This window comes from Eptesicus fuscus, chromosome 5 (genome assembly GCF_027574615.1).
Source record: "Eptesicus fuscus isolate TK198812 chromosome 5, DD_ASM_mEF_20220401, whole genome shotgun sequence".
Classification (NCBI taxonomy): Eukaryota; Metazoa; Chordata; class Mammalia; order Chiroptera; family Vespertilionidae; genus Eptesicus; species Eptesicus fuscus.
The window spans coordinates 29,604,801-29,618,059 of record NC_072477.1 but is presented as its reverse complement, the minus strand read 5'-3'; the positions used below and the strand labels follow the sequence as shown (position 1 = coordinate 29,618,059).

The following is a 13,259-nucleotide window of genomic DNA, read 5'->3' as shown; positions in this document are numbered from 1 at the left end:
TCGATGAGAGAGAAACATCGATCAGCTGCCTCTTGCACATCCCCTACTGGGGATGTGCCCGCAACCAAGGTACATACCCTTGACCGGAATCGAACCCGGGACCTTTGAGTCCGCAGGCCGACGCTCTATCCACTGAGCCAAACCGGTTTCGGCCTATTTTATATTTTATCTTGTTCTATTTTATTTTACTTTGTAATCCTCACCAGAGGACATGTTTGAGGGGTGCAGGGAGAGGAATATCAATGTGAGAGAGAAACATCAATTGGCTGCCTTCTGTATGTGCCCTGACCAGGGGCCAAACCTGCAGCCCAGGTATGTGCCCTGACTGGGAATTGAACCCATAGCCTTTTGGTGCACAGGACCTTGCTCAGCCAACTGAGCCACACTGGCTGGGAGGGTTTAACTATTTTAAATATATATTCAAGAAGTAGGAGGAGAAGTTGTTTTTCTTTTTTCCTTCTGAAAAGGCACGGATCTGGTAGAATTTGGTGTTTTGAAATGAATGCTCTCTGACTTTGCTTTTCCCTTTGGCTGTGTACCTAGTGTGTGTCATTTCCTGGAGCTGTGTCAAAGCCCAGATGGCGGCTTTGGAGGGGGCCCTGGCCAGTACCCACACCTTGCACCCACATATGCAGCAGTCAACGCACTATGCATCATTGGCACCGAGGAGGCCTATGACGTCATTAACAGGTACAGCCAAAGCCAGCAGTGACGGGAACGCAGAGGGCTCCCCGCCGGCGGACGCTACACTGACCATTGCCCTCTCCTGCCTCTCTCCCATTCCTTTCTCAGAGAGAAGCTTCTGCAGTATTTGTATTCTCTGAAGCAACCTGACGGCTCTTTTCTCATGCACGTTGGAGGTGAGGTGGATGTGAGGTGAGTGGGGCCTTCTCAGGCTGCTGCATCAGTAGGTTCCAGAGCTCACCTGCCATGAGAGATGCCAAACCCAAGCACCAACATGGCAAAGCTGCTGTGTTGTCACAGACTGACACGCAGAATGACGTGTGGGTGACACGGTATTGCAATCACAGATGATACCGAGGTCCTCAGTGTGATGGTCACTCGACTCCTTTTATGTAAATATCAAAATAGAAGCAAGACAGAAACAAAATCAACTGCTCTTATTAAAAGTTAAAGATACATTGATTTGGTATAAGATGATATACCATAATCCTATCTAATAAAAGAGTAATATGCAAATTGACTGTCACTCAAGACACAAGATGGCCGCCCCCATGTGGTCAAAGATTGCTTCCCCTATGTGGACACAAAATGGCCACCACAAGATGGCTGGCAGGGAAGGGCAGTTGTGGGCAGTTAGGGGAGACCAGGCCAGCAGAGGAGGGCAGTTGGGGGGGACCCAGGCCTGCAAGGGAGGGCAGTTGGGGGGGACCAGGTCAGCAGGGGAGGGCAGTGGGAGGGACCAGGACTGCAGGGGAGGGCAGTTGCGGGGGGACCAGGCCAGCAGGGGAGGGCAGTTGTGGGCGATCGGGCCAGCAGGGAGGTCAGTTAGGGGTGACTGGGCCAGCAGAGGAGGGCAGTTGGGGGAGACCAGGCCAGCAGGGGAGGGCAGTTCGGGGGAGACCAGGCCTGCAGGGGAGGGTAGTTGGGGGGGACACCCAGGCCTGCAGGGGAGGGCAGTTGGGAGAGACCAGGCCTGCAGGGGAGGGCAGTTAGGGGTGACCAGGCCAGCAGGGGACAGCAGTTAGGGGTGACCGGGCCTGCAGGGAAGGGCAGTTAGGGGCAATCAGGCCGGCTGGGGAGCAGTTAGGCGTCGATCAGGCTGGCAGGGGAGTGGTTAGGAGCAATCAGGCAGAGGCAGGCGAGCAGTTGGGAGCCAGCAGTCCTGGATTGTGAGAGGAATGTCCACTGCCTGTTTAGGCCCGATCCCAGTACGATCGGGCCTATACGGGCAGTCAGACATCCCTCAAGGAGTCCCAGATTGGAGAGGGTGCAGGCTGGGCTGAGGGACACACACCCCCCGGGACTCTAGTATATAATAATCATATAGTGTCATACGGTCCTTCATCTCTCTGGAATAGAAGGGAGAAAAACGCCCAGAAGGGACTTAGCAAATATTTTGGCATGAATTTGATGAAATCATGACAATGTTAAACACCTGAGTGAGAACTGCTCCGGGAGGTGCAGAAACCCTTACGGGCCAGTGGAGTGAAGGGAAATAGACTTGCATTAACGATTGGAACCAATTGGTGCCACATTATTATTTAACTCAAGAATTGTCTGATGTACCTAGCAAGCAGCTTACTTACCTGCCAGGTGGTTGCTCATAAGCATATAGAGAATTTACTGAGCAAATCATTTCTCAACGGCAGCGGATCATTGAGATTTTATACCCAAGTCTTATGACTTAGTCTGAGAAATACATTTTTATGAGGTTTCTATTTCAAAGCCATCTTATTGCCTATTTGTAAATATGTTTTCTTCTACACGAGTTGATTAATACTCTGGCTTAACCACTGGCTTGGAAGTAGCTGGGAAGAAAAGAGCGTGCCAGTTGTGGAGCATAAACTACATGCAGATAAGGCAGGCAGCCGGGCCGTGGAGGCCTTCAGTAAAGGATTTTCTTCTCTCTGTCACCTGTCTGTTCCAACCAAAAAAGCAGCTTATGTACCTACTGGAAAGCTGTTTCTACTCATGACACTTCTGACCCTGGGTGTGTGTTTTCCCTCATATGAAACAGTTCTGACATGGACGACCCAGAGTTAGGACAGACGCCACAGGTTAAGGGCTCAGACGCACAAGGCTGCTGCCACTTCAAACACCAATCACAAGTATTTTGTCCCCAGGTTACCCATACTCTTGCCCGTCTTGGCTACAAATTGGGGGTTCCCATGATGCTTCCTTAGATTCAATAATTTGCTAGAATAGCTCACGGAACTCAGGGAAACACTTGACTATTGCTGGCTTATTCTAAAGGATACTATAAAGGATACAAATTAACAGCCAGATGAAGAGGTATATCTGGCGATGTCTGGAAGGTTCAGAGCAGGGAACTTCTGTCCCCATGAAGTTGGGGTGTGCCACCCCGTGGCAGGCACATGATGTGTTCGATCACCCAGAAGCTCCCCCAAACCCCACATTTAGGGTTGTTATGGGGGTTCCATTAGGTAGGCACGATTGATGAAATCATTGGCCAGTGGTGCTTAATCCAGTCTCCAGCCCCTTTCCTCTGAAAGTCCCAGCCTTCTCATCCCCTAGTTCCTTCCTCCGGCAACCAGCCCCTTCCTCCGGGAGCCCCCTCAGGTATGGCTGAACGGGGCTTGTTATAAATCACAGAAGACTGTCCCATCACACCTGTAACTCAGGAATTGGGGAGAAGACCCAATAGCTTTCCTGTACCACAGTATCTCAGTATCGTCGTTAAAGAGACACTGAGGCACATGAAACAATTTTAAGAGTTTATTTGAGCAAACATCTATTTGAATTAGGCAGCGCCCAATCTAGCAAACAGAAAGGAGCTCCAAGGAGCTGCACAAAGCGACAGCTTTTATGGGCGGGAGGGGTCAGCGCCACGGAAGGCACGCCAGGCAGAAAGCAGGTTGGTTATTGCAGCGTTCCTTTCCTTTAGAGCTGGCAGGACTGTATCAGGCAGACAACCTAACGAGGACTGACCAGGCGACTCCTGATTGACTGGTTTAAGATGCCGTTTTTGGGAGAGCGGAAACTAACTAAGTATTGGTTTAGCAAACGTGACTCCGTTTGGGGCCTCTCACCTTGTTTGTAACATTGTGTAGGCCAACAAAGCCAATCTAACTATTGAAGAAAAGCAATACAGCATTGTGTTGATACTTCTTAAGGAAAAGTTCAAAGATGTTTTTTCCCTTCGAAGTCACTACATTTTCATACCTGTTCTGTAGACATTCCAATCAAATATGCAGTCTTGAAACTTAACTTTCTAAAAACTCCCTGCGATTATTAGGCAAAAGCAAGCAAACCCTGGCAAGATCGCTTTGGCATTTTACCCCATACCTAGGAGACAGAGCATAGGGTGTGTTCCAGAAAGAAGTTCCGTGTTGCTGAAGCGTAGGGGCCCCGTGGGGCAGTGGGAGACTGGGGGCTGCAAGGGCCGGTGGGAGCAGGTGAGGGTTCTGAAGTCTTCCGAAGCCTGGAGTTTATTTTAAGGGCAGTGGGAAGCCACTGACACCTTGGAAGTAGGGAGTGATGTGATCCGTACATTATTAGTTCCCCAGGTGTAATGAACAGGTTGTAGTATTTTAGCAAAAGCCTTCTGGTTTCAGGACTGGAGGGCGGAAGACCGGACAGGGGACTGATCCAGGTAAAGGTGTCTTGGGTTTGGGTGATAGCGGCGTGGATGGAGAGCAGTGGACAAATTTGAGGGATGTGATGGCTGGATGGAGGGAGAGAGGGAGAAACGGCACCAGAAAGATGTATTTTGCTCCCTCCCCGTCTCCATGTGAGAGCCAGGACTAGCGAGTGGCTCCTGGCATCCCTTCTCGGTTCTTCCATTTGGGAGAGGCGGTCTACGATTCTGGCTGCCTCCCTGCCTCCACAGTTACATTAGGATTCAAGAGCAAATGCTCGGGAACCCCTGGGAGAGGCTCGAGGCCTGAAGGAAATTAGATCAGACCTTCGAAGTTAGCCCTTGGTAGACGATAACATTTGGCACATAGGACCCAGGAGCTTCTGGTGCCTGCTGGCATAGCTCAGCCTCTGCGTGCCTTTGGCCGGCATGAGCAGGCTGATAAAAATGCTTGCAGGATAATAATGCTTTCGGCTTCTGCAGAGATCTCCTTGCAATACCTCAGTCAGTTTGACTTACTATTGCGAATGATATGGAGACTAGGCCCTTCCCATTCCTCCCTGTTATCCTTTCTTAAGAGGCCTTGGGAAAAGGCCTTGTAAGCAGAATTAGAATTTTGGTCTTCAACATAAAATGGAGCGGAGATGCTGACTATTTGAAAAGACAGTAGGAGGGGAGAACAGACAGTTTGTAGACATGTTCCATAATAGAGGGCGAAACTGAAAGTAAATGTGTCCCGAGGAGAACTGGGGCTGGCAGAACTACTCCAAATAAAGCAGGATAACATCAAAAAAATTAAAAGGCGTGCTCTTTCTTTTTGATTTAGAAGTGTGTGTGTGTGTGTGTATGTGCTGGTTGGTGCTTGAAATCAAAGTTTTTTTGTTTTTTTTTCCTCCGTCTGGAGGCCCAAGGAATGTATCTGAGTGGGCCCATCCATTCCTCTCTAATCTAAGCAGCCATCAAGGTCTGGTGGCCTGCATTGCAATGTGTGCATTGCAGAAAAAAAAAAAAAATACAGTTCAGCTTTAACGTGTCCATGCCACAAACACGGAAATCCTGGATCTAAAACAATACTGACATCTGAGAGAGTGAGCATATCAGGAATGCCTGAATGACACCAGGGAATTTTGGAGCAAAATTCACTTTTGACATGAGTTGAGATGGCTGTTATTTCCTGTGATGTCGAGTTGACCATGTGGAGGTCGGGAGAATAGAATGTCATGTTCTTTCCCGGGAGCCATGCTGTGAGCAACTCTATCCAAACAGAATGTCAAACCTCTCAGCTGGAGGCCCGGGAGGACTGACCCGGTGCCAAGGGTGAGGACAGGAGGTGATTACAGCTTACGAGGCAAAGGGAACAATCTGCCCAAGAAGTTCGGGAGCCTTATTTAGGCTCTTCCACAAAGCCTAACGCTCCCCCTCTATTTCTGTCCTTGCAGAAGTGCGTACTGTGCCGCCTCCGTAGCTTCCCTGACCAACATCATCACTCCAGACCTTTTTGCGGGCACTGCTGAATGGATAGCCAGGTGAGAGAAGCTGGGATTTGTCCTGGCCTCTGAGACAGCAGGTGGTCAGAGGACTTCTGAAAAATAAAGGCAATGAAAAAAGACTGGAAGGAAAAGTTAAATTACAAGAGATCCATTAGGGTTGTAGCATTGTGCGTTTTAGAATTACTTTAAAAGTTTTCTTTTCCCCCAGATTTCTTTGATGTTGTATTCCAGTTTAGATTGGCAAAGATCGAAAACTTGGTTAGACAGTAATGGTGGGAGTTCAAATGGATTTATCCAGTTTGGAGAGCAATTTGATAATATCTCCAGGTAGCCCTTGCTGATGGACCCAGTGATTCCACTCCTGCAGAAACTCTCACTCAGATGCATGAAAGAGGCAAACATAGGTCTTGTTTATAACAGCAAAAAGCTGGAAACAGGTTAAATGGTCGTAAGTACGAGATGGAGAAGTAATTTTTGTACAGGCACATTGGAATATACTATAGCCGTTAAAACGAATGAACGAGAGCTGCATGTATCAATATGGACAAATCTCAAAAACAGTGTTGAGTAAAAAAAGGGGGAGGATGTTAAAACATGCCAATCGGGATATTTACTTAACATTTTAAAATATGCAAAACAATTCTATATTGTTTATGGGAAGAATCACATTGTTAACAATGTAAAAGCATGCATGGGAGCCCTGGCCAGTGTGGCTCAGTTGGTTGGGCGTCATTCCGCGCCGCACATTGAAAGGTTGCCAGTTTGATTCCCAGTCAGGGCACTTGCCTGGATTGAGGGCTCCATCCCGGGTAGGGGGCATGCAGGAGGCAGCTGATCAAAATTTCGCTCTCACATTGATGTTCCTCTCTCCCTCCCCCTTCCTCTCTCTCTAAAAAAATAAATTTAAAAATCCTTTCTAAAAGTTATTTAAAAAAACCCCACATGCATAGGAAACTTACAGAACAAATTCAGGATAGTGGTTACATCTGGGGAGAGAGTAAAGGAAATGAGGTCAGGGGAGGTCTGCACATCTCCCCGGAAGACTTCAACTGTATCTAATTGTTTCTTTAAAATATTTCTTAAAAACCCTGAAATGTACATGAGTAAATTAAAGGTAGGTATTAGATACATGTATGTTCCATGTATTATTTCCTATACTTTCCTGGATGCTTCAAATATTTCATCATTAAAAAATAGAAAACAAACTCTAGCCAGTTTGGCTCAGTGGATAGAGTATCGGCCTGTGGATGGAAGGGTCCCGGTTGATTCTGGTCAAGGGCACATGCCTAGGTTGCAGGGGGCATGCAGGAGGCAACTGATCAATGATTCTCTCTCATCATTGATGTTTCTATATCTCTCTCTTTCTCCCTTCCTCTCTGAAATAAATAAAAATACAGTATATTTAAGAAAAAGAAAACAAAAGGTATAGTAGATACATATTTATATTATAGAAAGATATCCAAACTGTATGGTTTTTTTAATATTTCAATTTTTATCAAAGTAATAGTACTATGAAAATATAATTTACAGCTAAACCAGATGATATACTATTTATTTTTTAATATAACTTCTATTTTCTTAGAATTAATCATTACTTCTTTTTAAGAATGTATGTATCATGAATTCATTCCCCCAAATTACTCTCAATGCAGTCAAGCACTTCAGATAATGTATTCATTCCCTTTTGTGTGCGTGTGTGTGTATTTGTGTAGTTGTGCGCACGTGTGTGTTTTAGTCATCCCACCTGGAGCCCTCTGCCCTCCTGCTTGTATCTGGACAGATTGCTCTCAGCTTGCGCACAGCGGGCATCCACCAGCTTCCTTTCAGCACGAAATTCACTTCACTCCTCTCCTTTGTCGAAGCCCTGTCCTCCTTTCTCTTGGTTTACTAACTCATGTTAACAAAGCACATACTCAATAAATCTTCCAAAAGAGCAATTGGTGATACATTTTTTAAAAGTTTCAAATTAAATTGATTGGGGTGACATTGGTTATGGTGATACATTTTTAAAAATATATATTTTTATTGATTTCAGAGGGGAAGGGAGAGGGAGAGATAGAAACATCAATGATGAGAGCGAATCATTGATTGGCTGCCTCCTGTACGTCCCACACTGGGGATCGAGCCTGCAACCAGGGCATGTGCCCTGACCGGGATTCAAACCGTGACCTCCTGATTCATAGGCCAATGCTCAACCACTGAGCCATACCAGCCAGGTGGTGATACATGTTGTAAGATTTTACATATAACTGTTTTAGTCTCACATTTGATTAGTAGTTTATTTGGTTAGAGATTTCTAAATTGGAAATTATAAATTGTATTCCTTCAGAATTTTTAAGTATTGTTCCATTATCTTCTGGCTCCCAGTGTCATTGTTAAAATTGGTTATTTTTATACTTTTTTTTTGCTCAGTTGAAATTTTTTTATTCATTACAAGTATATTTTTCTTCACTTCACTGAAATAAATATATAATACCTGCTTCAAAAATCATTCTCTGGTAATTTTAATATCAGGGTATATTTGAGTTAATATGTCACACTTTCCTGATTCTACATATGTCAAGTACTTCTATAGTCTTTGAAATGACTGTGTAGTACCCTGTTGTACAGATACACAAGGTTTTATATAATTAGTCCCTTACTGTTGAGCTTCCATGTTGACACTAATATTTTACGGTTATGTAAATATATAATATAGTAAAAATTCTTAAAATCTGATCTTTGGAAACACTCTTATTTTATATGATTAATTACTAGAAATGACCCTATATTTCTGGGCCAAAGATTATGCATGTTTTAATGCCTAGAAAACATACTCTTAATATATAGTCTAACCTCAAATTACAATAATAGTAGTAAGAATAAACGAGTAATTTGAATACATAAGAAACTATAAATTAATAAGTAAGTTATTATGGCCCTAACTGGTTTGGCTCAGTGGCTAGAGCATCGGCCTGTGGACCGAAGGGTCTTGGGTTTGATTTCGGTCAAGGGCATGTACTTTGGTTGCAAGGTACTCCACAGCCCAGGCCCTGGTCGGGGCTCATGCAGGAGGCAACCAAACGATGTGTTTCTCTCAGATCAATATTTCTCTCTGACTTTCCCTCTCTCTTCCACTCTCCCTAAAAATCAATGGGAAAATATCCTTGGGTGAGGATTTAAAAAATAAAAATAAAAAATAAGTTATTTTTTATAATAACTTATAAAAAATAATAAAAAGAAAAAATAAGTTATTTTGAATAGTTATAAAGGCATACATGTTTACTATAGAAACTCTTGAAAATACAGAAAAATAGGAAAAATATCAGCAATAGACCTGTACTAAAAGATAACCAGAATTAGCAATTATTTGTCAATTTTATAACTTTTTTCCAAAAAGTAATGCTTTGAGGTGCTGTGTTTGTTACATAAGTAGACTATTTCTGAGTTTCCTTTTTTGGTGGTGGTGGGAGGAGGCATTTCCAAAAGTTAATTAGGTGACATCTTTCTATTCATAGTTGTGGTTTATGCCTTAATGTGAGCGAACGCATTCTTTGCCTCCCAGGGTCCTACATGTGTACCCATCCACTCAGCTCGGCCTCTCATTGGTTGACACTGATCCCCTAATCTCCCTTTCTCAATCTTCTCCCAGGTGTCAGAATTGGGAAGGTGGCATTGGTGGGGTGCCAGGGATGGAAGCCCACGGAGGCTACACTTTCTGTGGCCTGGCCGCACTGGTCATCCTCAAGAAGGAACGTTCCTTAAACTTGAAGAACTTATTGGTAAGTGTCTGTTGATCCATCTTCCTCCCAGGCCCTCAGGCCCCAGTGATGTGACTACTCAGACAGGCTCGTGGGAAGGTCTGGCTCTTGGCAGGTGGATAACTCCTGCTTTGAGCTTGTGAACCAGAAGTGCTGTAAAGCAAGCATGTCAAATTCGCGGCCCAAGGGCCGCATGCCTCGGTTATTTGGCCCTTTGAGTTTGACATGCTTGCTGTAAAGCTTTAGAGAGAGTTGCTAGAGCACTCACGCTGCTCTGAGGAAGTGGAAGGAGTGGACAGCTGCTCTCAGTTTCAGCTCCCTTCTGCCTGCCCGCCCGTCTTCCTGCTCTGAACTTTCTACGTGGTGCGTTAGGCCAACTCCAGCGTTTTCTTGAGTCCCTCAGACATCTGGGATGAGCCAGAGTACCTTCCCCAGACTTCCAAGAAAAACGTAGCTCCAGTCTCTTAAAATTAGGGGTTATCATATGTCTTAGAATATCCTAAGAGAAGAGTTTATGTGAAGCTTTGAGGCATCTTGAAGCCAAGCTTTTATTACCTACCACGCTATGTGAACACTCAGTAACCAAATTTAAATTTGCTGGGCAGAGCTGGGTAATTGCATTGAGCAGGCGGCCCACACATTTATATCTCGACTCCAAGCTCCTGACCAATATTCAGAATGAACTCAGAAAACGGTCAGCTTCAAGGAGCCACTAGATTATAGTTAAATTATCATTGGAGACCTTGTGCACAAACCCCCTCCCCGCCCCCCCCCCCCACAGCCACCCAGGAGATGTCTTTGGGAAGCGTTTACTCTCTGATCATGACCTTACAGCAAACCGCTGCAATTGACAGTCATCTTTTCTCCCCAAGTTCATATGTCAGGTTCCTATCGTGGGACCCATCGAGAACTTCCTAGAGACTCTCTGTTACACTGTGTAGGGATATGACCAGCAGCGTTTTGTCTTCCTCCTTAGGGACCTCCTAAAGCATACTCTTCGAAGGCTTTTAAAGGCTTGAAGGTTCATACTGAAATGGCCAACTTTTAAAAAAATATATTTTATTGATTTTTTTACAGAGAGGAAGGAAAGAGGGATAGAGAGTTAGAAACATCGATGAGAGAGAAATATCGATTAGCTGCCTCCTGCACACCTCCTACTGGGGATGTGCCCGCAACCAAGGTACATGCCCTTGACCGGAATAGAACCTGGGACCCTTCATTCCGCAGGCCGATGCTCTATCCACTAAGCCAGGGGTCGGCAAACTGCGGCTCGCGAGCCACATGCGGCCCTTTGGCCCCTTGAGTGTGGCTCTTCCACAAAATACCACAGGCCTGGGTGAGTCTATTTTGAAGAAGTGGCATTAGAAGTTTAAGTTTAAAAAATTTGGCTCTCAAAAGAAATTTCAATCGTTGTACTGTTGATATTTGGCTCTGTTGACTAATGAGTTTGCCGACCACTGCTCTAAGCTAAACCAGTTAGGGCTGAAATGGCCAACTTTGTGCATTGACTCTGAAATCCACTAAAATCTGATTACTAACAACACATGAAATGTAGAACTTCCATTTCTCTCCCAGATAGAACTTTATTTCTCTCCCAGGCAGAAATAAAGAATATAATTAGCAAATGCCTCAGTTACAAATATTCTAGATTTGGACCCTGTCTCTACCACTTCCTAGTGGCCTTGGGAAACTTGTCCAATCTGTTTCAGCTTCAACTCCCCTCCCCCGTCTCTATAAGGTAGAGATAATAGTTCCTTGAGGGTTAAAGGAGTGAACATATATAAACAGCCTGGCACCTAGTAGGTGCTCATTGAATGTTAGTGTCCTTACCAAACTACTCCCTCCCCTCCACTTGCTTTGGGAGAAGTAGGCCCTATAGCTAAAGGATGTTATATGGTCAGTAGAATGAACCCATGGGCTTAGACCCTGGAAAATATTTTAGTTTGGCTTAAAAACACTTCATCTGTGGGGTAAGTAAAATGAAGAATGGACTTCCCATGATAGTGCCAGTTATCTCTTTTCTTCATTAAATGGCATCATCCCTAAGGCACTGGTTCATTTAAGACAACTGGGGATATACTAGTGCCTACATCTGCAGTGCAATTTACTTATTTATTTATTTTTTTTTGGTCTTTCTTTTAAGAACTTGGGATTGTGGCTTTCTGAGTGGGTGTTGCCTTAAACCAGGGGTCCTCAAACTTTTTAAACAGGGAGCCAGTTCACTGTCTCTCAGACCGTTGGAGGGCCGGACTATAGTTTAAAAAAAAACTATGAACAAATTCCTATGCACACTGCACATATCTTATTTTGAAGTAAAAAAACAAAACAGCAAAAACACCCGCATGTGGCCCACGGGCCGTAGTTTGAGGACGCCTGCCTTAAACAGGGATATCATCTAAACTCTACAACCGTTAACTTAAAGGAGGACTGGAATCGCTGCGCGCCCCTCCCCCCCCGCCTCCCCCGTTCCCCCCCTCCCCGTTCTGTGTGGCTACTTTCAAGAACTCAGCCTAGTAAGAATCTAGGGACAGGGAAATACCCTACTCTGTACTGTTTAGTTACCATGGCAGCTGTGGAAGCCGATGGCTGGTGGCTGCAACTGGCTTGCAGGGCGGGGAGGGAAATGGAAATGCCATTATCTGCTCAGCCAGTTGGTTCTGCTCATTCCTAGGGGCCCAACCTGTGACTATCTGGATCTTAGTAGGCAAGCGTGTTTAGAGAGCTTGGGAGATAAGCGAGGAATGGTAATATCATGTGACCACTGAGTGACATCAAGAGCCATTTTACAGGTCCAAAGTAAAAGATTTTCTTCTATCAGTCAGCCAGGTTCCCTGGAGAGAGGCTAGACTGGACACAGCCATGATCAGCCATCAGAGCCGCAATCGGTCGTTGGGACTAATGGCTTCTGCTTCCATTCTTGCGAGGGACTTGCTTAGAGACCTGGGATGAATTTCCTCAGGAGCCAAGTAAAAGTCAGGAACAGTTTGAGACCATCGGATGGGATGTAGCACAAAATTCCATTTATCTGCTTTTAATGAACTTCCCTGAGCAGGGGACGCGGTTAGAAATGAGTTCCTGGTGGTCTCGCCTTCCGTGTCCCAGCGAAGCCCCGTTTATTGAGAGACATTTGCAGATCTCCTTACAAGCCAGCGTGGCCTTTTCATCCTCTCAGCACCGGAACCCACTTGAACCTGGGAAAAGGCCGTTAATTGTGTTAGGCTCGAGCAGAGATCCATGCTGGTTGCCTCGAAAGGGTGGGCTTACGCGCTCCACTTGAGGTCTGAGGTCAGAGGGGAAAGAGGTAAGAAGCCCAAGCACCAGAGCTGTGAGCACCAGGAAGCTAAGAGACGGGAGCCCTCCCTCCCCGATCGGCCTCTGGAGCTGGTCTTGCTGGACTTCGTGTCTCCTTTAGCTGACGGCCGCCTCTCCCTCTTTGTCTCTTTCTCAGCAATGGGTGACGAGCCGGCAGATGCGGTTTGAAGGTGGGTTTCAGGGCCGCTGCAACAAGCTGGTGGACGGCTGCTACTCCTTCTGGCAGGCGGGGCTGCTGCCCCTCCTCCACCGCGCGCTGCACGCCCAAGGTGAGCCGAGCTGCTGGCGAGGGCGAGATGGTGTCCTGGGCTGCTAACCAAGCCGCAGAGCCAGCGTGCATTTCCAAGGGGTTGAAATAGCTCGGTCTGTCCTGGATTTCGAGTTCCCAGTCTGGGGCCTCGTCTCAGGCACGCATGTGCAGCCTCGGGCAGGAAT

General features: G+C 45.8%; 1 protein-coding gene across 1 annotated transcript in view; it reads left to right on the top strand.

Annotated features, from left to right (window-relative positions):
- Positions 1–13,259, top strand: part of FNTB (farnesyltransferase, CAAX box, beta) — a 59,948-nt gene that overhangs the window by 31,592 nt on the left and 15,097 nt on the right. The window contains exons 5-9 of the mRNA XM_008138944.3: positions 544–690; positions 793–876; positions 5,722–5,808; positions 9,404–9,533; positions 12,961–13,093. Coding sequence (XP_008137166.2) covers positions 544–690; positions 793–876; positions 5,722–5,808; positions 9,404–9,533; positions 12,961–13,093 — 581 coding nt within the window. The remainder of the gene's footprint in view (positions 1–543; positions 691–792; positions 877–5,721; positions 5,809–9,403; positions 9,534–12,960; positions 13,094–13,259) is intronic.